General features: G+C 47.6%; 1 protein-coding gene across 5 annotated transcripts in view; it reads right to left on the bottom strand.

Annotated features, from left to right (window-relative positions):
* The window catches only part of AMOTL1 (angiomotin like 1), a 167,423-nt gene that overhangs the window by 108,984 nt on the left and 34,727 nt on the right, over positions 1-23,712 (bottom strand). For 2 of the 5 annotated variants that reach the window (XM_047751813.1, XM_047751815.1), the window contains exon 1: positions 5,939-6,194. The exons of the other annotated variants lie outside the window; for them this stretch is intronic. In XM_047751813.1, the coding sequence (XP_047607769.1) occupies positions 5,939-5,987 (49 nt within the window). In that variant the 5' untranslated portion in view covers positions 5,988-6,194. Of the gene's footprint in view, positions 1-5,938; positions 6,195-23,712 lie in introns of those variants that run through there. 5 annotated transcript variants of the gene reach the window in all.

Below are 23,712 nucleotides of genomic sequence, written 5' to 3'. Positions count from 1 at the left end.
GAAGGAAGGAAGGGAGGGAGGGAGGGAGGAAGGAAGGAAAGACAGAAGGAAGGAAGCTGGACCTAAGGCAAGAACCCATTTTATAAAATCTTCCCAACCACGCCTGGGCAACTTGCCAGAGCAGCCCTCCCTAACCAGCCAGTCAAGGCGAGACCTCCCTGCTGCCGTCCTCTCTGTGCTCCCACAGTACACCAGGCTCTTCTCTGCTGTGGTATTAACACCTGGAAATGCCCACCCACCACCCCACCTGCAGTGAGCTCTGGAGAGTGGGAACTATGCCTGATTCATCGGTGTGCTTCCAGAACGCTAAATACATAATCAATGCATAAGAGATGGTTTATGAGATCGTTTGCAAGGCATACATCCTGTTAGGAGGACAGAAGTGAGCTATGACCTGAAGATAAAATGTACAACTGAAACTTAACAAAAGAAAAATAGGAGAAAATCTTCGGGATATTAACCTAGGCAAGATGTTTTTAGGCGTAACACCAAAAACACAATCCATAAAAGGGAGGAATCAATAAATTGGACTTTAGTAAGATTAAAATTTTCTTCCTGCAAAAGATCTGGATAGAAGTTTGAAAAAACAACTACATACTAGAAAAAAACATATGTGAGTCACATATCTGGACTCTTATCTGGAATTTATGAAGAATCTCAAAGCTTAAAGGCAAAAGAATATCTATATAATAATCTGATTAGAACATGGGCAAGACAGGAGCAGATATTTCACCAAAGAGAATATACAGATGGCAAATAAGCATATAAAAAGATGCCCACCATCCTTAGCCATTAGGGAATGCAAATTAAACCTGTGATGAAACTAGAACACATACTGGGACAGCTAAAATGATAAACAAACGCTGGTGAGGAGGCAGAGAACCCGCATCTCTCACCCACTGCTGGTGGGTCTGTACAACAGTGCAGCCACTCTGGAATAGTTAGACAATGTCTTTAAAAAAAACTACACATAAACTGGAGTTCCCATCGTGGTGCAGCGGAAACGGATCTGACCAGGAACCATGAGGTTTTGGGTTTGATCCCTGGCCTTGCTCAGTGGGTTAAGGATCCAGCATTGCCGTGAGCTGTGGTGTAGGTCACAGACGTGGCTTGGATCTGGCGTGGCTGTGGCTCTGGTGTAGGTCGGCGGCAACAGCTCCAATTAGACCCCTAGCCTGGGAACCTCCATGTGCTATGGGTGCGGCCCTTAAAAAAAAAAAAAAAAACAAACTTCACATAAACTTACCATACAAAACCCAGCAATCACAATTCTGGCATTTGCTCCAGAAAAAAAATGAAAACTTTGTCCTCACCAAAACCTACACAGGAACACTCAGCAACTTTAACTGACCCCAAAACTGAAAACAACCCAGAAGTTTTTTGATGGGTAAATGCTTAACCCAACCCCAGTATCCACACCAGGGAATATTATTCAGCAATAAAAAGGAAAGGACTAGTGATAATGCAACAGTCTGGGTGGATCTCAAGGGTATGATGCTAATATCAATGACACTGATCTCAAAAAATCATATATTGCATAATTTTATGTATGTAACATTTTCAAAAGTATAGATGGAGAACAGCAGGGTTTAAAGAGGGGGTGAGGGTAAGGAAGGTGTGACCATAAGGGGTGGCACAAAGGAGATCCTGGAGGTGACAGAATAATTCCGTGCCTTGATGGAGCTGGTAGCTACAGGAATCTACGCATGTGAAAAAAACTGCACAAAAGTATACACACACACAAGCCCAAGTGTGTGCATGTAAAACCGGTAAAATCTGAATATGGTCTGGATTGCCCCCAAGTCCATTTCTTGGTTCTGCAGTTGTATTTTGGTTACATGAGATGTTACCAAGGGGAAAAGTGGGTGAAGAGTGGGACCTCTCTACTATTTGTGCAACTTGCCACAGAGCTCCAGTCATTTCAAAACCAAAAGTTAAACAAACAAACAAATGAATTACAGGCCTTTTACTTAAAAAAAAACAAAGCAAACAAAAAGGGGTATGCACAGCTGTACCATGGGCCAGTGAAGTCCCAAAGACAGATATAAAATACAAAGAGGAGAACCAGAAGACTTTATTCTTTTGAAAAGTTAAACCCAACTCTCAAGGAGCTTAAGAGAGACACGTTTCCTAACACGTTAGGGCTCTTCCCCCACCCCGATAACAAAGGGGGACAAAAATGCCTCATGTGTGAGCCACTTTGGGAGCCCAGGAGTCTGGTGCTAAGTGCCAGGAATGAATATATCCTAAGGTTGCACAAGGATGGAGGCCAAGGGCCTCACAAGTTAGAGAAGCGCTCAGAGTGGTGCCAACACACAAGCCCAGGCATGGCTCCCTTCCAAGAAAACGTGGCGTTCAGATCTACCCACAATGGCCAAGATTTCAATGCTGCCTTCCCTCCAAAACAAACCAACAAAATAAAACCTTTAAGACAAAAAACTGCTAAGCAAACAAATAAAAACCTCAGACTATTTCCAGCAAAACTTATAATCAAATATGTCCTCGTACTTGACCTCCAAGGTACCCCTTGCTTTTCAAGTATTCTATTGCCGGAGTTCCCATCATGGCGCAGCAGAAACGAATCTGACCAGGAACCATGAGGTTTTGGGTTCGATGCCTGGCTTCACTCAGTGGGTGAAGGATCCAGTGTTTCTGCAAGCTGTAGTGTGGAGGCTACAGTTGTGGCTCGGATTTGGCGTTGCTGTGACTGTGGCGTAGGCCGGCAGCTGTAGCTCCGATAAGACCTCTAGCCTGAGAATCTCCAAATGCCCCAGGTGCGGCCCTAAAATGACAAAAGAAAAAAAAAAAGTATTCTATTGCCTAGTGAATTCTGGGACATAAGAACCTATCAAAATTAATGAAAAAAACAGGAGGAGAAAAATTTGTTCAAAACACTAGAGAATTTCCTGATCTCGGCTTCCATATGCATTTAAATGCAGATAGCTACCTGGAAGGGAAGAAGATGCTACTAGGGGAGAATTTCGCTTATCAGGACTACTAATAGGTCTTACAAAGTTGCTTTCTCTTTAATTTCTTGGCCTGGAACATTAAGTATTTACATTTTCACTAGCAAGTCCCTTGTTTCCTAAGTCATTCTTTATTTTTTTTTCCTTACAAAGCTTTATGTTATATAGCACTTTATCATTTTCAAAGCACTTTCACAAATTACTGAAAAGAAACACAGTCCTGGTACCTAGGACAGAACTCTCAGCGGCCAGACTGCCATCCAATTTCAATTAGTTCGGCTATCTTTCCCCCAGACCCTGGGTCCATACTTCTCCACAGGGGTAGACATGAAAAAAAGCAAAGCTCTATCCACAGAAGCCTCCAGACTAATTGGCCAAGGGCAGACACTCTCAAGTCTAATCAGCAGAGTACCTTCCCATCAAATCACTCAGGTTTCTGCATTCCTGTGCTTTTCCTAACGACGGCACTTTAAAATCCCATTTAAACTGAAAGTCCTCCATTAGCTTCCTTGAAAAGATGTATTTTTAAATGCTTTGATCTCCACATGCCCTTCAGTATATTAGTATTCCTTGCACTCCACCACCTGCACAGAACCGAAAAAGACCAAGACTTCTGTGCATTTTAAAAAGAAGGGGGACGGAGTTCCCATCGTGGCTCAGTGAAAACGAATCTGACTAGCATCCATGAGGACATAGGTTCGATCCCCGGCCCTGCTCAGTCAGTTAAGGATCCGGCGTTGCCGTGAGCTGTGGTGTAGGTCGCAGACCCAGCTCCAATCTGGCGTTGCTATGGCTCTGGCCAGTCGGCTGCAGCTCCGATTGGACCCTAGCCTGGAAACCTCCATATGCCATGGGTGTGGCCCTGAAGAGGCAAAAAAGACACAAAAAATAAAAAATAAAAAGAAGGGGGAGAGGCGTGGAGTTACAAATGCGGCACCTTCCTACCTGCAGCATTCACAAGGGTTTCCTCATTTATCGTAAAAAATGTATCTCACAAAAGCAAAGTAAGTACACCCCTTCAGAAACTAAACACCCCCCCACCCCCCCCACCCCCGTCTACCAAGGAGAAGAGAGGCAGGCAGCTCTAAAACCTTCTCTATCCCTTTACTCCTTTTCATTCTGATCAAATCAATGGTTTCCAACCCTCTGCTCCTCTGCAAAACAGTTTAAAGTGTATTAAACCTTGGGCCCACATTGCTCCCATAAAGAGCGTTCATAGTAGATGCACTGTGATGATCAGAGCACCGTCCTGGGAAAGCAATACCACATTGGTCTAGATGCTTCAAGAACTTGCAACCTAGAGAGAGTCCAGTCCTTAACCTGGGTCTGATGTCCACGGAGAGCCGTCAGGTCCAGGGGTGGTGGGCAGCCGGGAGAAACCTTACCAGTTTGGCAAGGACACACTGGGCAGTTTTGGAAGCAGAGAGAAATGATGGTTCAACATTTCAAGCCCAGACTTTTCACTTCCCGAAAAGGAAGGAAATTTTTTTGGAACAGTAGCTATTAATAATCCCTCTATTCTGGCTGGATCTGCTTACGGCAAGTAACGTTATTGTTTGGGGTTCTCCAGGGTCAATAAATGGCTCTCGTGTCCCCATACCTCCACCGCAACCACGGACTTTATAAGCAGTACAAAAACTCGATTCTCCTGATACAGGAGAATACAACCACGTCCGCACTGTATCAGGACAGGGCAAAGGAACTGAGGGACCCAGGGCGAAAACGGTTCAGTCCCAGACGCCAAGGCTCCGAGGCCCACGATCAGGGCCCGGTCGACAGAAGCCCGAGTTCAGGTGATCCACACACTAGCCTGACATTTTCCACAGCATGTGCCCCTCGGGGACAGTAAACCAACGCCGAAGCCAAAAAAGCTGAAACCTTTGAGCAAAAATGTAAAGTTAAGGTCTTTCCAGGCATCTATCAAGATACTAGAAAGTAGGGCGTGGCGAGGCGCGGAAGCTTCGGCCGGGGAGCCGGTTTCATAGTCTGGGCTCGGAAGGGGGCAACTTGGCGGGGTCTCCGGAGGAGGCGGGAGAGGTAGGTGCGCGTCGGCGCTCGTTCTTTCCTTCCACCGCCCGATCCTCCAGTCAGGCTGCCCACGGGGCACATCCGGCCCCGGCCCGAGGGCAGGGCTCCCCTCCGCCCCGGCTGTCATCGGCCAAAGTGCCAATCTCGCTCCTGCCACGAATGTCCCATCCCAAGCAAAGCCAGTTCCACTCGAAAAGTTTAAATATATTCCCCCCCAAAGCAGATTCTTTTAAAGACAACACTAACTGCAAGGGAAAGCTGGATCCAACTCCCCGGTTTCTGTCAAAGAAACTTGTGCCGGGAGAACAAAGAAGGAGCAGCAGCAAAGCTACCCGAGCCTCGGGGTGCCCCGCAAGACCCCTTCGCCACCCCCACCCGGCAAGGCCGAGACTCTGGGGCTGCAGGAAAGGTCCGGCACGTCTGCTGGGCCAGCGTGCGCGCCTTTGTCTCGCGCGGAGGGAAGCGGCCACCGACCACCCCTTCCGCCGCCTCCCTAGGCTGCCCGGGACCCGTACGCGGGCGCGTCGCGGAGAGTGCGGCCATATGGCAGTGCCCCTCCCGAAGGGCCAGCCAGGAGGCGGGGGCGCGCCTGCACCCCGGGCCCCCGGCCGCGAGGGCCAAAGGAATCCCAATCTTCGAGGGGGCGCGGGGCGGCGCGGTGCTGCCACCCAGCCCGCTGGCTCCCGGGCCTGCAGAGTGGCGCGGGAACTCTGATTTTTTTTTTTTCTTTTTTTAAACAATCTGGGTAAGGGAGATCAAGATGCCGGTGGCGGACACTCCCGGCCTCAGGCGCCGAAAAAGCTGCCCCAGTGGCTCCGGAGCCGGGCCGATCTCAGCCCCAGGGCCGAGAGGAGCCCCCGGCCCGGCGGGAAGCATCCGTCGACTGGGTTCCGCGCGGGAGAGTCGGAGGCGCCCTCCCTGCACCCCGAGCAGGGACCAGTTACCTTTCACCGCCGACTCACAAGTTCCCCGGCGCAACTTTGCCCTCCACATGAGGCGATCATGGCTAGTTCAGTGCCGCGGCTGGGGGAGGCGGCCGCCGGGCAGCGCGCCGGGCATGGCGTGGGGCAGCGCGGGGAAGCGACGCCCGACAATCAGCCCAATTCACACGCGAAGCGGAGAAACGCCGGGGCTTCCCCTCCAGCCCCAAACCCGACAGCCGCCGCTGGGTCCTAGAGCGGCCCGCGCGCCGCCGCCGCTGCCCGCGCTCCCCGCGCGCTGCGCGCCGCCGAGGGAGGGTCGTCCGGGCGGGTCGCCGTAACCCTACACCCCACCCCCGCCCGACGCCGGGCCGCTGGGCCCTAGAGCCGGTCTCCAGCCGCCCGGCGCCCCTCCCGGAGCCCGGGAGATCGCCGGCTGAAATTGCCCTGAGCGCAAGCTGACGTGTCTCCCCGAGAGTTAGGAGGGAGACAGCCTCCCTTGTCTTGGCCCCGGCCGCGTTTTAATTCACGTCAGACTCACCCGTTCTCCCTCCTTGACTTTCCCCTCTTTCCCACCGGGCCACCTCCCGGCCGAAATCGGTTTCCCGACCTGCCCTCCAAGTCCAGATTAGGTTCTACGAGGATTTTTTATTTCTTTTTAAGCGGAATGTCCGCATGAAATGTGGCCAGACTTGGCGCTTTGCGTTCCTGTGGCCGTAGTGCTTCCATCACACACTGGCACTGGGCGACAAGCTGCTACCACCGGCTCCGTGGACAAATAGAAGGGTTAAAACAGATTCTACAACCTTAGATGTTACAACCAGTGGTGAGAAACCTCTAAGCTGTTGTCTGCCTGCGTGGAGGCAAAGAAACTAGATGACTCTGGAGAAACGTTGCCGACTTTGCCCCACCTCTGAAATCAGACTGTACTGAGTAACACGACTCATCCGCCCCATTTCACCCAATTACAGACCTCGGAGCCTGGCCCTGGGGACCCCAACCAGCCCACACCATAATGTTTCTCCCTAGCTTTCAGGAGCCGGCGCTGCTGCTCCGAGAAGGAAGAGGCCAGGTAATGACAGTGCAGTTGCTGCTGCAGGTGTTAGTGCCAGAGTCAGTGCATTCCACACCTCTCACCTCTTAGCCTTCTCACTAAAGCAGGATTCCTTCAGGGATTCCTGCCTGGACTGCGGCAATTAGCTAACTAGTCCGCCAGCAGTTTTACGCCTGTACTCAATCCTGGCAGGCTGTGTGTCCTTCTGATTCCAGTCTGTTCTTCTGAAACATCCCTGATGGGTCAGTAACCTCTGCTCTGAGGATATAGCCCAAATGCAATAATTGAAGGATTATTTACAAAATATCTACCCCATTTAAAGTCCACTACCCTAGTGCTTGATAACACATAAAAGAAACAAATGAGTTCCAGTTGTGAAAACAAATGATGAGTTCCTGTTGTAGCTCAGCGGTTATGGAACCTGACTAGTATCCATGAGGATGAGGGTTCTATCCCTGGCCTTGCTCAGTGGGTTAAGGATCCGCCGTTGCCATGTGCTATGGTGTAGGTCACAGATGAGGCTCGGATCCAGCATTGCTGTGGCCGTGGCGTAGGCTGGCAGCTGTAACTCCCATTCCACCTCTAGCCTGGGAACCTCCATATGCCATGGGCGTGGCCCGAAAAAGACCAAAAAAAAAAAAATTAAAAAAGAGAAAGAAACAAATGAAACAGCAGCTAACCAGCCCTTCAAGGATTTATGTATATAAGATAACAAAAGATGCAACCAGAGAACGGGAAAGCACTGGAGTTGCTTTGAAAAGGTGCAGAGGGCTGACTACATGCAGGTGAAAGAAAAGCCTTGAAGGTAGTGGAGCTCAGATGCTGCCAGCATGGTATGAATTTAATACAGGCTGGGGGAAAGGTGGTAGAAAGAAAAAGGAGGGAAAGTAGGAAGGAAACTAATATTTATTAACTGTCCCCTAGTAGATACAGCAGAATTTGACAGGTATAAGCATCCACTGGAACAAAACAGAACTGGATTGTTGAGTCACAATTCAACCACGGTGTCTGTGGTTGAGCACTTGGGCAAGTCAGCTCACCTCTCTAAACCTCAGTTTCTCATTTGGAAGATGAGGGAAATAGCCCCCACCCTCACAGGGTGGTGGTAGGAACTGAAAAGTAACAAATATAAGATGCTTAGCACAATGCATGTAAGTGCTCAGCACATATTTGCTAGTGTTTGGAGCAACCCTTCAATAGCCCTGGTGAGAGGAAGCCAGTGTGGGAAACAGCTGCAGGAAGAAAGGACGAGGGAGGTTGGGGCAAAGGAGATACAAAGGCAGGGAGATATGCCATCTAGATACCAAATCTTTGAAGACGCCAAATACAGGGAAGATACTAAATCTTTGAAGCAAGAGTTTACTCTCTTTCATTGACTAGACAGCTATGCTGGGACAAAGAACAAAGTAATGCAGTTACCCCAGATTTTGAGCCTGGGTCATAGGGAGAATGGATCACTCTTGGAAGATTTAGAAACCAAGTGGCCCAGTGGATGGACCAGTGAAGGAAGAAGCTGAGTTGAGAGGGGGAACTGGGTGAAGAAAGGCATTGACAGGCTTCCCATCCTTTGGGCAGCTGGAAATAAAGAGCAAGAGCCTGGCTGAGAAGTCAAGAGAGGAAGTAGGAAAAAAAGATGAAGCAGTGAAAATCCGTTTACTTGAAAAATGCCCACTATGGAAAATTCAGGAAAGGAGGAGGCAGGAAAGGCAGAGGCTGGAGAAGTAGAAGAGCTGGGGAGGTTTAAAGGCAGGGAAGCCAGAGGACATTTTACAAAGATGGTCCCTCTATCAAATGCTACAGACTCCTGGACTTCTGAGGAAGTGATAAGCATAGCCTGTGGGCTCCAGAATCTGCTCATTCAATCGCATGGATCAAGCCTAGAGTTTTCAAATTGCTACCTAGAGATAACTGGTAGGCCAATTTCCCCCTCCTTCCACTTTCCTTTCCTCAACTATTAATAACATAGAACATGAATAATCTACGTCAAACACATCAGACTCTATTGTTCAGGAACGAAGGCCAGAGAAAAAGACTTCGGATTTGACCAAGCAAGAGACCACTGATGACATTTTACAGTATATTTGGTGGCAGATTCTAATTACCATTGGGACCAAGTAGAAACAAGGGTTGTTTACAATAAAAACTATGTGCAGCTTTACTAGCAGTTAGGTAGTGAACTAGTCAGCATCTCTGGTTTAGGAGCTACATACTCACTCTCCAAGTCAGCATCCTTTCTAAGGTGACCCAAGTTGTCTTACGCACCCCAAGGAAAGTTAAGAAGGCAGCAGAACAATTTTGGCACTCTTAGGAACAGCTCAGAAAACAATCTTTAACTCCAAACGGGGCAGGTACCAGGAGGTTCCAGGCAAGCACAGAGGCTGGAAGAAAAGTGAGGTAATGGAGGCATCCAGCTAGAGAAGAATGAGCACGGCCTTCAGAGGAAGTCTGAGTTCTGGTCCTGGTCCACCTATTTCTAGCCACAGAAAGTACTATAACATAAGCCTCAGCTTCCTCCTCTGTAAAATGGGAACAATTGCACTTACCGTATTGGCTTATGGTGAAGATGAAATGAAATAGTACGTGTCATGTCCTGGGCACAAAAATGAGAATTCTGTAAAAGAAACCCTCCCCTTCCCCAGTGATTCCAAATACCAAGGAATTCAAATTCTCTGTTCAAATGCAATTCCCCTTCCCCTTCACTCTTCTCCACTGTGCCTGCCAAAGGAACACACCCTTAAAGTCTATATCAGTGGCTACTTTGACTAGGATGGGCCCTGAGAATGAACCCTGCCGGGACGGAAACAGCAAATGACAAAAAGGAGCATGAACAGGCATGTCCACAAAAGGAACAGCAATTGCCCAGCATCACCTAGGACAGGTCACACCACAATTGGTCGTTCTCGGTGAACACCTGCTGAGTGAACAAACCAAGACTGAATACAGCCAGGCTGCCTTAATCAAATGCCTGTTTTGCTTCTAGAACATATAAGCCCAAGTTCTGTAGTGATTTATATACCAAAGCACAACAAAATTTAAATTCTGATGTCCCCCTTCCAAATTCTAGAGACTCAGAAGGATGGACTGGTGGCAGAACCCACTGTAAGTGACCCCCAGCACATCCGCGTTTGAGGGCCACGGACTAGGGGTCTCCCATCGGCGCAGTAGGTTCAAGGTGCTCTTATATTCCTCATTTAGCAGCATGTACTGTATCAGAACTTAATGTGATAAAAGTAAAAGACGATGGTGACAAATTAGAATGTTAAAAACCGAGCATTATGGGTGCATACAGGAGGGACTGGCTTTGTTCTGGGGGGGGGAAGGGCAGGTTCCGAGAAACCCAAGTGCTGAGGGAAGGAGCTCTGCAGCGAAAGGAGAACTCACACTGCCCAGCTCTGCAACACTTTTTCTTTATTTTGTTTTATTGTATTTTATGTTTTGCTCTGGGGAGGAGGATGCTATCATACAATGACAGCAACTTAGTTACTGGGTATCTCCAGTAATAGTAGGAATGGTATTTCAGCTTGGGTCCACTATTATAAGAAAGCAGTAATCCCTGAAAAATAATTATGACATTTTTACAGTTGCTGCATAAACTTGGAGGAAACATTTTCTTTTCTTTTTTTTTTTTTTGTCATTTTAGGGCCGCACCTGCGGCATATGGAGGTTCCCAGGCTAGGGGAAATATAGCTATAGCTGCCTGCCTAAGCCAGAGCCACAGCAATGCAGATCTGAGCCACATCTGTGGCCTACACACTACAGCTTGCAGCAACACTGGGTCCTTAACCCACTGAGCGAGGCCAGGGATCAAACCCACACTCTCACTGGCACTACTCAGGGTCATTTCCACTGAGCCACAACAGAAATTCCCTGCAACATTTTTCTTTAAACCAATTCTTCTCCAAAACATAAAATAGTCACACCAAGTTCAGACTTAAAAATCTCTATCTTATTGCCAGGCAGGACAATTTCTCCCAAGCATTTCTTTCAGTTCTTTGTTTTACAAAAACAATAGTTTTATTTTTTTTTTTTGCCCTTCATGTTTCCAAATATAAAATCTCATTCTCCAATAAGCTTTTTCACATGGCACATGCCTCCTCTGGAGATTCCGACACAGGCCCTGCCCCCGTCTTGCAAACTGTTGACGGGAGCAAAAGGCAGGGTGTCCTGGGAGTGCTCAAAGCAGAGGATGCCGGGAGAGCACAGGTGGGAGGAAGGCGGGGGTAAAGGATGAACCTCTGCCAGGCCAGACTGACAGAGAATGGAGACTGAGAAGCAAGAGGAAGATGTGCACGGCAAATAGAAGATGCACAGTTGAGACCCCTCTGCAGTTCTGGAAATACCAGGGGCCTTAGAGATAAGGAAACTGCTCCTGGGAGGAGTTAAAAGTTATATAACAGGTGAGTTCCTATTGTGGCTCAGTGGTAACGGACTTGACTAGTGTCCAGGAGGATGTGGGTTCCCTCCCTGACCTTGCTAGTGGGTTAAGGATCTATCTTTGCCGTGAGCTGTGGTGAGATTGCAGAAGCAGCTCAGATTCTGAGTTGCTGTGGCTGTGGTGTAGGCTGACAGCTTCAGCCCCAATTCGACCCCTAGCCTGGGAACTTTCATATGCCACAGGTGCACCACCCCCCAAAAAAGTTATATCATAGGGGAGTTCCCGTTGTGGCGAAGTGGAGACAAATCCGACTAGGAACCATGAAGTTGCGAGTTTGATCCCTGGCCTCGCTCAGTGGGTTAAGGATCCAGCGTTGCTGTAAGCTGTGGTGTAGGCTGGCAGCAACAGCTCCAATTAGACCCCTAGCCTGGGAATCCCCATATGCCGTGGGAGCAGCCCTAAAAAGACAAAAGACCAAAAAAAAAAAAGTTGTATAATAGAATAGGTCATTTGGAAACTCTGATCCATTTGAAGCTTACCCAAGGACTCTGGATTATGAAAACACTGCCCAGCCAATATGTATTGAGTACCAACTAAGGGGCAGGCTCTGCGCTATCATCCTCCGTAGGCGTTTGGCTCATTTAGTGAGTTATGGAGCCGAGGCCTGTTTGTCTGGATGTTTTCAGCTTCACACCCATTGTGACACACTGGTCTCTTCTTACCTCACAGCTTTCTCCTCTGAGTGTCTTACCTAATATGCATTAAACACATGATCTGATCTATATAAAACACAAGAAGCAGAGGCTGGATACAATCAGGTCCAGGGAAAATGCACCTACACCAGAATAACCAAGGAGGAAGAGGAGAGACCTTGGCCCCAAACACAGCTGGGGTGGGATCCTGACTGAGACACTCAGTAGCTATGAACAGATAGCTCCTGCCATGTCTTGGGCATTTAATAAATGATCAGCATTCTAATTGTTATTTGCTGCTCTTAGGATGGAACCCTTGGGAATTCTGAACGCTCAGGCTCTTTGGTTGATTGGTTATTTCAGGGTTTCTCAACCTTGGCACTCTTGACATTTGGGGCTGGCAGTTCTTTGTCGTGAGGGCTGCCCTCTGGATTGCTGGATGTTTAGCAGATTCCCTGCCCCTACCTATTCGATGCCAGTAGCAATCCACCAACCCCCACTCCAAGTTGTCCAAAATAAGGTCTCCAGACATTGTCAAACATCCCCTAGGGGTAAAACTGCCCCCACTGGAGGAGCACTGAGTTAGCTGAGTAGTTCATATTCCCCAGTTTATAGGCTCCCGTCTAATTATACTGATCATTCCAGTGAATCCAATTGCATCAGCATAAGAGACAGCCTCAGTTTTGTCCATCCAACAGCATATATCATGCTATGGCAACTCCTTCCTATTTCTCTCTTCATGAGCAAAAAACTGATCAGGTTTTACTCTATTTCCAATAATGGTACAGATATGCGTTTTTTTGTTTTTTTTTTTCTTTCTAAAACTGGAATCATACTGAGTTTCTAAAACAACAGCAACATAAAAATCACTACTAAAACCAAGGACTGTCACGATAACTGGAGATAACTTTGATCAGAATGTTATACTTAATTAACATCCCTTGTAGTTGCCATTCTGAAAAGGACGCTGGTGTGTTTTATTCTGAAAATATGTCCTTTCTGTTCATAGGTGGATGAAACAGTGGAAAGAATGGACCCTCCACTAAGTAGCAGTTCTAACTCTTCTCTTTCTAGAACAAGCGAGAAAGCCCAGCATGTCTTCCAGCACATCTTGTACTTTAAAAGCCAAAGACAGAGAGGTGGGGAAGCCCCCTCCATTCTCAAGGACTCTGGCCACTCTGGGTGGTTCAACTTAGGAGAAAAATGTGTTTTACAGCGTAAACTCAGAATCGGGGGAGAAGAATTAAAATTTACATTTTATATGATAAGTGATCCATCCAGAAATCATGAATTATTATGTGCCAGCGACAGAGCCAGTATCATGCTAAGCAGAAGAGAATCTTCAGAAAAGTCCAAGGTCAGGAGGAGAATACATAGAAACGACTAGAAAAAAAATAAGTCCTAGACAGATGGACTAACTGAAAGGATTAACAGAAAGCCCAATAGAGTTTGAAAGAAGGCAGAGCCACGTGAGAGTTGCCGAAGTTCACTCATTCATTCATTCCATACTATTTTCGATTACATTGAATAAGCCACACACTCCACTCAGTGTGTGAATAGCCTCGTATGGCCTCTGCTCACAAAAATGCATATAAATAAATCTATAAATACAATATAAAAGGCAGTACTGTAAATGGGCCAGCCCACAATTCTACAATCAAATGGGTCTGGATGCAAATGATGGTTCTGCCAAGAATCTGCCACTGGAAATCAGGAGTTTGGGTTCTAGTAACTTGCCCGGGAAGTGAGGGTGGAGATTAGGAATCCCAGCGGGAGAGAACAGAGCAGAGCTCAAGTCCTGGCTCTACCACTTCCCAGGTGTGACTTGGCACATTATTCAACCTGTCTAGGCTCCAACTCCCCATCTGTCAAATGAGGGAAACAATAGTACCTGCCCTACAGGATTGTTTTGGGATGACTGATAGAAAGTTCTTAGCAAGACACGTAGTACATGAAAAGCTCTCCACAAATATTAGCTCTTTTTATTAGAATGCCTTTTATAATGCCAATTTGAACTGGAACAAATAAACTTTGGTTAACTATTGGCATAAGTATGGCAAGTTTTAGACATAGTTTTTATTTAGGAGATCAGAACTTGGGGAAAATAATGTAAATAATTTGGGGGAAATTTATTTTTAATGTATTACTCAAAGAAAAATATAGTCTTTTTAGTATTTAACAACCCTGAAAGGATTTCCAGAAAAGGGGGGAAAAAAAATCCACTAGAAGGCTGGGAGTGGGGAATCAGAGCTACCATGACCAGTTGTGTAAGCTATTCACTGCACAAGAGTACGGGGCTAAGGGAGTGAATGAGGCAGAGGTGTGGGGCCGAAATCTAGTTTATTCTCTACTCACTACACCAGGAACACGGTCTCTGCTCTTCATCCACTTGGAGGGGATGTTTTTTTCCTAATCTGTTCAAAGGCACTATTTGAGCTGGTGGTGGCTTTAGAATCTACATTTGTGATTGACTCTCTTTCGCCCTTTCTCTTCTTTCAGTGTCACTAGATGAACAGAATGGGAAAAAAGAAATAGAACACAGCTCAGGGAAGGAAGACCTACTTCAAAGTGATGAGGGAAGTGAAGGAAGGCAGGAAAAAAGGGAAGCAGGAAAATAAGGGTAACATGGATTAAATGCTGGTCATTTGGAGTTCCCACCATGGTTCAGCAGTAATGAACCCAACTAGTATCCATGAGGATGAGAGTTCAATCCCTGGCCTCGATCACTGGGTTAAGGATCTGGTGTTGCCACAAGCTGTGGTATGTAGGTAGCAGATGCAGCTCAAATCTGGCATTGTTGTGGCTGTGGTGTAGGCCGGCAGCTACAGCTCCGATTTGACCCCTAGCCTGGGAATTTCCTTAAGCCACAGGTGCAGCCATAAAAAGACAAAAAAAAAAAAGTTGGTCATTTGTCAGACACCATTCAAAGTGCTTTAGATGTGCTAACCCGTTTGATTCTAGTTACACTCATGACAAGAGGACCCGCTGGACATGAAGGCAGCAGGTGGTCATGTGAAGCTACCCCATTCACGAGGGTCCCACAGTGACCTCAACTGCCTGCCACATTCCTCGGGCTATAGCTAATGTTCAGAACCTGGAATCCCTCTTTTAGGTGTGCGGTGGAAATGGCTTTTAGAGACAAAAGGGAAATTTTTTTTTTTTTAAAGGAGACAGTCTGAGGTCTCTGGCTAGCCAACCACAAGGGCTACATAATGAACTTTTCCTTTTGGTCTCCGGCCAGTAAATAGCAAGCCTTTGGGAGACAGAAGCAAAGGACTCCTGGCGGGTAACAAGTTCCAGCAGGAGACCTCAACATTCAGCCTTTCTTTAACCCCCAACATTCCATAGAGTTCATTTCGGACCTCGTTCTGCACCCAGGGGCCCCTTCTCTATTTTCTTAAAAACCGGAAGTTCCCCTAGAATATTTACTGGTGGTTGTTTTTTGGTTGTGCCCACAGCAGGCAGAAGTTCCCAGGCCAGGGATTGAACCTGAGTCAGCGCAGTGACACCACCAAGTCCTTAACTGCTAGGCCACCAGGGAACTCCCTGGGTTTTTTTTTTTTAATGGAAGTATAGCTGATTTTCAATACTATGTTAGTTTGAGGCCTAGAGCACAGCGATTCAGATGTAGATAGATATATAGATATAGAGAGATATATTTTCTTTTTCAGAATCTTTTCCTTATAGGTTATTATAAAACATTGAGTATAGTTCCCTGTGCTATCTCGAAGGTCCTTTGCTGGTTATCTGTTTTATATAGAGAATGTGTATATGTTAATCCCACTGCCCTAATTTATCTGTCCCCCTGTGCCCCTAAAGTATTTACTGTCAAGCAGTGACCTGAAAGCAGCTCCAGTGTCCACCCTTCCTGGCAGTCCTAAAAAAACTCTGCGAAGAGACTGAAAATAAATCTGCTACCAGGTGGTCAGCAATCTTGCCAACTCTGGATGTGGGGGTACAAAGGTCACAGGGAGAGGAGAATGAAGTAGAGATAAATATATACACAGATCTGATGTTAAAACACCCCCGTGTGTGCCGTGACGATGAATGTCCGATCCAGCCAGCCTGTAAGGAGTGTGTTTCTTCAGCAAGCAGCAGACAGCCTGAGACAGAAAAACCACCCCTGAACATCTGTTTCCCCCATTTTGCCAAAGAGCATTCTTTTTCAATCCTTTTTTATAATTTGACCTGTTCCATTTTTCTGGCGGAGGGCCCTCGCAAGGCAAGCACTGCCTTTTCTGTCCCTATTCCAACTTAAGATGAGAACAGGAAGGAGGCAGAAGGAGGGGAAGGGGGGAGGAGACAGACGGGGCGGGGGGGGGGGGGGGCGCTGAGGCTGAGATGCGGAAGGGAGGGAGGGAGAAGAGGGGAGAACGGGGGCGAGGGGAGGGCTGACCCAGAGAGAGAGAGAAGTCCTTGCAAGGACTTGTCTTTGCAAGCCGTTTTAATGTGCCCCCCATGGCACAACGGATTAGAGAGAACCCCACACCAACAGGACATATTCCAGAAAGATCATCCAGGAAGAATGTAACCTAGAAACCATAATCATAGCCTTCTTGAACAGATCGAGCTGGTTATTTAACACTCTTCAGACTCTGGAAGTCCTGAACAATGGATGGAATAGCATCCTTTCTAGGCGGTCATGTCTGTGTTTAACATTCAGGAACAAGTGGACACGGCTCTATATTTTTCTAGTAATACATCGCTTTCTCTTTGGCAAGGAAACGCCCGCTCCATTTTCCTGTGTGTGTGCATGTGTGCGTGTGTGCATTTTACCCACTATTCCACCCCTCCTTCCTTGCTCTTTCAGCCAAGGCGGATAATGGTTATTTTCCCTTCCTCCTTGATTCTCTCTACCAGCGAGAACCCCCGACACAAAACCTCACCTCCTGGGCCATGCGTAATATCACTTTGAGAGCAAACATTAGGGGAGTGGCTATGAGTTGGGGGGGGGGTTGGTTCTTTTTAGGGCCACATCTGTAGCATATGGAAGTCCCTAGGCTAGGGGTCAAATCAGAGCTACAGCTGCCGGTCTATACCACAGCAACGCGGGATCCGAGCTGCGTCTGCGACCTACCCCACAGCTTGTGGCAACTCCAGATCTTTAATCGACTGAACAAAGCCAGGCCTGGCATCTGCACCCTCATGGATACTAGTCAGGTTCTGAATCCACTGAGCCACAATGGGAAATCTGCGATGAGTTTTACACCCAATCCACCTGCCCTCAGTGACACTTTCAGATTCCTCGTCAGGCTTCCACTGTCCTGCCCCCAGTTATGCTGCTTGCAAAGGTCTAGTTTCCTTTAGAGAGAGTAGTGGCACCATCAGGAAACCATAAGAGGTTTCTTGTCCCAGGGACTTGGCACTGGCATACAGAATGAACTGTGCTGAAGGAAGCTAGAGAGAGTTTTTCTGGTCGTTGTTTCAGATCTCATTATGGAAAATTCCTTTGGAGAACTTTTTCATGAGTCCTTATTTGCGGTCTAAAGAAAACAACTATACCTATGGCTTTGAGTACCTACTGTTCATTCATGTAGTCAGCAAGTATGTACTGAACAGCCATACACTGTGCAGCCGGGCCCTGGGCTAGTAACTTTTACCTAATTTAGAGCATTCAACCCACAACCAAATCCCTCTGCAAGGAGGGCAACGTGTATATTCTCCTCTCCAAGAAACAGAGATTGGTTCTGGAACTAGAGGTTAAATTTGGAGTCGTTTCACCTTAGTTAGACTAGCTGTGTGACTTGGGTAGATAATTCAACCCCTCTGAGCCTCTGCTTCTTCCTCCATGAGATGAAAACAATTCCTTCTGCTTCCCTGAGTTGTTCTGCGGATGAACTGAGCTGATAAACTCAAGGAGATCAATCATGGAAGAGACGGAGCGCCCAGATTTAGGGAGCTATAACAATAGTGAGCCAGTCTGTGATTGTTTTGTTGGAGCCAGGAGGCCAGACCACACCCCTGCAGTAGGGTGAGGTTTCCTGAGGAGGGAACTGAATTTTCCACTGTCAGTCATCCTGAGAAAAAGTTAAAGGGTGGTGAGAACTCCCTCCCTCTCAGAAGCTACACTGGGGGTGTGGTGGGGAGGTGGAGGAGGAAGGCAGGGCAGATAGGCTTCCAAGGGTGCGGAGATCTGGGGTCGGCCCAGGGCTGGGGTGAACGGTCCTGGCCATTTGGAGACCAGCTCAGCGCTGGGCAGGGAGCCAACCTGATCCTAGACCCTCAGTGAATCTGGGCTTGTGTGGTGATTAGAAGGCCCCGGGTCCTCTCCTACGCATAGGTGGCATACGCTGGCTGGGTGGCCAGCACCTAGGTTCCCATCAGACAAATGCCAAGCCTCTGGGTTCTGGTGGGAACAGAGGTGGCAGCAGCAATGGCTATGTCGTGTGGTCACCAGTTTCTGAGGAAAGAGGATGTGGCACAGTTATCAAGGTGCCCACCGGCCTCAAGAATGTGGATCTGGATTCCAGCTCCCTTGACAAAGGGCTGAGCAGCCAGAGCTGACTCTGTGGCTGTGAACGAGCACCCCTCAGAATTCTCAGACCTAAAACTGGAGCGTAGCCTTAGAGAAGGACTTGGTTTGTCAGTAATTCGAGCAGGCAAATCTTTGGAAATCATTATCTTTGGGGCTATCAATGTTGGTGACATGATTTAAACTCCAACTGGAGAAGCTGAGTAGAGGGTTTACACAAGTAAAGTGCACGGCACGGAGTTGGTGAATAATAAGAGGCCTGGGACCTTCCTCCTTGTTCATCCCCATGTATTGAGGGGGAAGAAACTCTGGATGCAGGAACAGATGTGTTCACTACTCTTGACTTTGCTGCATCCTCCTAACACGGAACGGTGGAAAAGGAGACGAATGGCCATGTTATTTAATTTTTTTTTTTTTTTTTTGGCTGCCCCTTGGCACATGGAGCTCCCTGGCCAGGAATCAGATCTGAGCCGCAGTTGCAACCTAAGCCACAGCTGTGGCAATGAGCCTGCATCCCAGTGCTCCCGAGACACTGTCGACCCCATTGCACCACAGAGGGAACTCTAATTTATGTGTCAAAAGTCAGGTCTTTCAGAAGGTTTGACTGAGGGATCAGGGCATTCGCCTAGGAACATGAAACACAGCAAACATCTAATGATGGCAACTACATTCAAGGGTTTCTTCTAAAACCCATTTGCAACCTTCTCGTTGTGGCTCAGCAGGTTAAGAGCCCAAATGGTATGCACAAGGACAGGGGTTTGATCCCTGGCCTCACTCAGTGGGTTAAGGATCTGGCATTGCCACGAGCTGGGGTGTAGGTCGCAGACGCGGCTTGGATCTGGTGTTGCTGTGGCTGTGGTGCAGGCTGGCAGCTGCAGCTCTGATTAGACTCCCAGCTCTAATGCCACAGGTTTGGCCATTAAAAATAAATAAATAAATTTAAAGGATTAAAATAAATAAAACCCATTTGCCCCTCACCACCATGATTTGCGGCCAAGACTATCATTATCCCATCATACCAGTTTGGGTCCTAACAAGAAATGGATGGTATGCCCCCAAAAAGTGACTGAAGAGAGCCTGATGAAGGGACTGCTGCGACAGTAGGATGGGGAGGGTGAAGGAACACTGGTGACAGAGGAGCACCCTGGAGGACCTGCCACCACTGTCAATCGGAAGAGGAGATTCCAGAATCCAGGACGATGTGATGCTATAAGAGAGGGGGCAGGGGCTTAGACGAATGCAGCCATGTGGTCCCTGACGAGAAGGGACTAAGCACCTTGACATGGCACCTGGACACGTCTCGGTTTCCACCTTCCCACCTCCTGCCAGTAACGGCCACGAGCCTAAGCCAACTGGAAGCCAGAAGCTATGTTCCAAGGGTAAGACTTCCAAGGCAAAGAACAGGGTGGTGAAGGATGGTGAGTGAGTTTGGAAGAGCCGCCACATGATTTTATAGATTAGGAAACAGAGATATAGATTAACTAACTTGCCCAAGGTCATCAAACAAATAAGAGGTGGAACAAAGTTCAAACCCACTCAGTGTGACTCCGAGTCCATGCCCTTAAGCACTAAGACATGCTTCCTAGAACTTGTTGAAAAGATTATTAGCTATCCAGCCCCTCTCTTCCACTGCATCCTACTCAATCATTCTTCCAGTAATAGATCCACTTTACTCCCACCCAGATTTCCCAGCCTTCTTGGAGGCACATATGGCCATCTAACTAAAGTTGAGGCTACAGGGATATAAGTGAAATGATGTGTGCAGCTTTCAGGTTACGCCCTCCACTTTCCTTCTCTCTTTCCTGTAGACTGGAATGTGGATGTGATGGTGGGATCTGCAGCAGCCATCTTAGACCACTGCATGGAAACTATATTTGAGGATATCAGAGGATGATGAAGCCACCACATCAGCTCTGGACTGCTTACACTCTAAGTGAAAGAGAATTTAACTTGTTTCTTGTTCCAGCCTCTGCCATTTTAGCCTTCGTTGTGGCGGCCAAACCAGTATCCTAAGCAATACAAAGACCAAGTTGCTACGTAGCCAAGATGTAGTTCAATCATTGTGGTTAGGGCTATAAGAGACCTTTACTGATAGGAACAGCTATTGATCCCTGATGAAAGTGAGCTCCTCTTCTTCCTGAAACATTATTCGACTCTGTTTCCCAGTTTCCTTCCATTTGGGTGAGGCTATGGGACTAGCTCCCACTTTGGGAATAGGAGGGAAGGTGAGTATATTACCTGTGGGCTGAGACCCCCATTGGCGAGCATACGTGTCTTGCTCACCTTATTCACTTATCTGCCAAATGGATGCCAAGGATGCTGGGAAGGAACCTGATGGCCTAGGGTATGGTAAAGCCAAGGCAGGGAAGAAGCCTGGGGCTCTCCAGGGCCTCGTGGAGCAGAGCCCTCCCAACAGCTCAACACTAGACTACAACCCAAACAAGACACAGTGTCTTCACTGTCTTTATCATGTTAAGCCACTGACATTTGGGTTTGTTTGTTACGGCAGTCAGCTTAACCTGACTAATTTTATACTCAGCAGCTGCTGTGCTCTGACCGCCCTAAGTACTATTAGCCAGCAATGCAATCTCAGCTCATATTTTAGGAGGGCAAGGGTGTGCGCTGGCAAACATTTATGTTACTGTTTTAAAGAAGCTACACAAATATTATCATTTATTTTAATAAAGCCCCTACATCCTGCCTGAACAAGGAAGGCAAGAATAGCACAAGAAAAATCCTTTCTCATGGTACAGTGGCCCTAGGGGCATTAACCTTGGTCATCCTCAAGAATGCTATTCTCGGGAGTTCCTGTCGTGGCAAAGTGGTTAACGCATCCAACTAAGAACCACGAGGTTGCGGGTTCGATCCCTGACCTTGTTCAGTGGGTTAACAATCTGGCATTGCCATGAGCTGTGGTGTAGGTCGCAGACGCGGCTTGGATCCCGTGTTGCTGTGGCTCTGGTGTAGGCTGGCAGCTATGGCTCCAATTCAACCCCTAGCCTGGGAACCTCCGTATGCCGCGGGAGCAGCCCAAGAAATGGCAAAAAGACAAAAAAAAAAAAAAAAGAATGCTGTTCTCATGAACAGTCCTATGGGGACTCAGGAAAGGTCACAGGGAGCCTCCCTGAGGCATGCCAGAGGGTCAGGCAACCCCGAAAGACAGCAGATTAGGAAAAGTTAGGGAAACAAGGACCCGTGTGCTTCTGGGTGGTAAGCGGGTGGACTTTCGCCATCCTTTCTAATGTCCAAATTTTCTAAAGTAAGCATGTGCTACGTTTGTGCTAAAAGGTGGTTTTAAAACTTCAGTTTTTTAAGAAAGAAAATAAACAGCCTAAGCCTAAGGAATGAACAAACAAGAGAGATAGAGGTCAAAAGTCAAAGGATTCGAGTGCCCCAAGGCACTGTGATAATGCAGAGAGGCCAATCTTAGGAATATAATAACTATGACAAGACAAAGCATTTCAGTGGTGACCCTCACTCACTTATTCAATACGCATTTACTGAAGACTGACATGGGCCAGACCCTGGACTGGGGGCTACATTTACAAATTAGAATGACAGGGCCACAACCTGCACGGTAGCTTACAACCTTGGCTCCACACTGGAGTCACTTGAGATCCAGTTTCTTTTTTTTTTTCCTTTTGGTCTTTTTAGGGTGGTACCCGTGGCATATGGAGGTTCCCAGGCTAGGACTCTAATCAGAGCTGGTGCCAACCTCCACCACAGCCATAGCCACAGCAACAGCAACGCCAGGTCCAAGCCGCATCTGTGACCTACACCACAGTTGAACAGCAACGCCAGACCTTTTCAAGCATGGCCAGGGATCGAACCTGCATCCTCATGGATACTAGTCAGATATATTTCTGCTGAGCCATGATGGGAACTCCGAGATCCAGTTTCCAAAATACACACTGGTACAAACACCAATGCTTGCGTCCACACTGCAGGGATTCTGATGGTATTGATCAGGGCCTGGACTTGGTCCCAGGACTTTTAATAACTCCCCTGACTCTAATGAGCAGCACTGAGAACCACTAGGAGCACCTGCCGCACGGGCTTCGTGTTGAGGGAGGGGTAGGAGGCAGCCAGGGGAGGAAGGGAGAAGGGAGAGGAAGGGGAGGCAGGCAGAGGGAACAGAGTTGAATTTAAAGGACTGTCCTACAGTTCGACGTCTTTAGAAAATTACGGTGGGTGGGGATGATGCAAATCATGGCGGTCCTTCAAGCTCATTAACCACTGTTAGTCCCACAGCTAACCAAACGTCTCTCCTCCAGAAGGTGGATGCTGGTAAAGGTTCTTAAACAGAGTCAGGCATGGTCACGCCTGGGTTCATCCCAACTCTCCATGCTTTCGTTCTTACCCCACAGATGGCCATCTCTTCTACCGACGGGTGGGGCTACAGAAAGACCACGGAGAGGTGTGGGCATTGCCTCTAGAAAATGGTACCATCACAGGAGCCGGAGCATATTTCTGGACTCTGCATCAGAGGACACCTTCAACACAGCATTCACCTAGAGACAGGTTCCTGTTTCCACTGCCTTTTCAAAAGCCCCTCGTTGGCCACTTGATATCATTACATGATCTTATGGCAACACTGAGAATAAATCCCCCCAAAGAACTAGCAGTAGCTCATCTGGAGACTTGCATGAAAATCTGGAGGTGAAACAGACTACCTATTATGCCATGAGGAAGTCGTGGGATGGACAAGGACCCCAGATCGAACACCATTCCACATGCTGCTCCAAGAACAGATCACTAAATAATTCAACCAACCTGATCACCATTCCTGAGCCTCTGTGTTTGGAGACTAGGTAAGCTGCAGAGAAATTTCTAGAAATAAAAATGGTTTTAGTTAATAGGTTGGGACCATTGATGAGAGCCATTCCGTCCTTCATGGACAGGAAACCAGTGTCTTTCAAATGAGTAATAGTAAGGTGACAGCAATAAGTACTTCCTGAACACCGCACATACAACATATGGGGCTAGGACTTCACATACCCCATTCGCAACAGCTATGCAAGGTCTCCACTTAGACTGAGCCATAACTGAGGCCCAAGGTCACAAGGAGGTGCAGTGTCCATTCAAATTACGTTTTTCTTATCTCCCTCTACCTCTTCTCCAGGTCCCTCACATCCTGGCCAGGGGCTGGATCTATGCTCTTCTGTGCTCTGGAAAGCATGGCTGCTTGACAAGCTCATTAACCAC

This window comes from Phacochoerus africanus, chromosome 11 (genome assembly GCF_016906955.1).
Source record: "Phacochoerus africanus isolate WHEZ1 chromosome 11, ROS_Pafr_v1, whole genome shotgun sequence".
NCBI classification, from domain to species: domain Eukaryota; kingdom Metazoa; phylum Chordata; class Mammalia; order Artiodactyla; family Suidae; genus Phacochoerus; species Phacochoerus africanus.
Note: the sequence above shows the minus strand (reverse complement) of the source record. Positions and strands in the feature narration are given on the sequence as shown.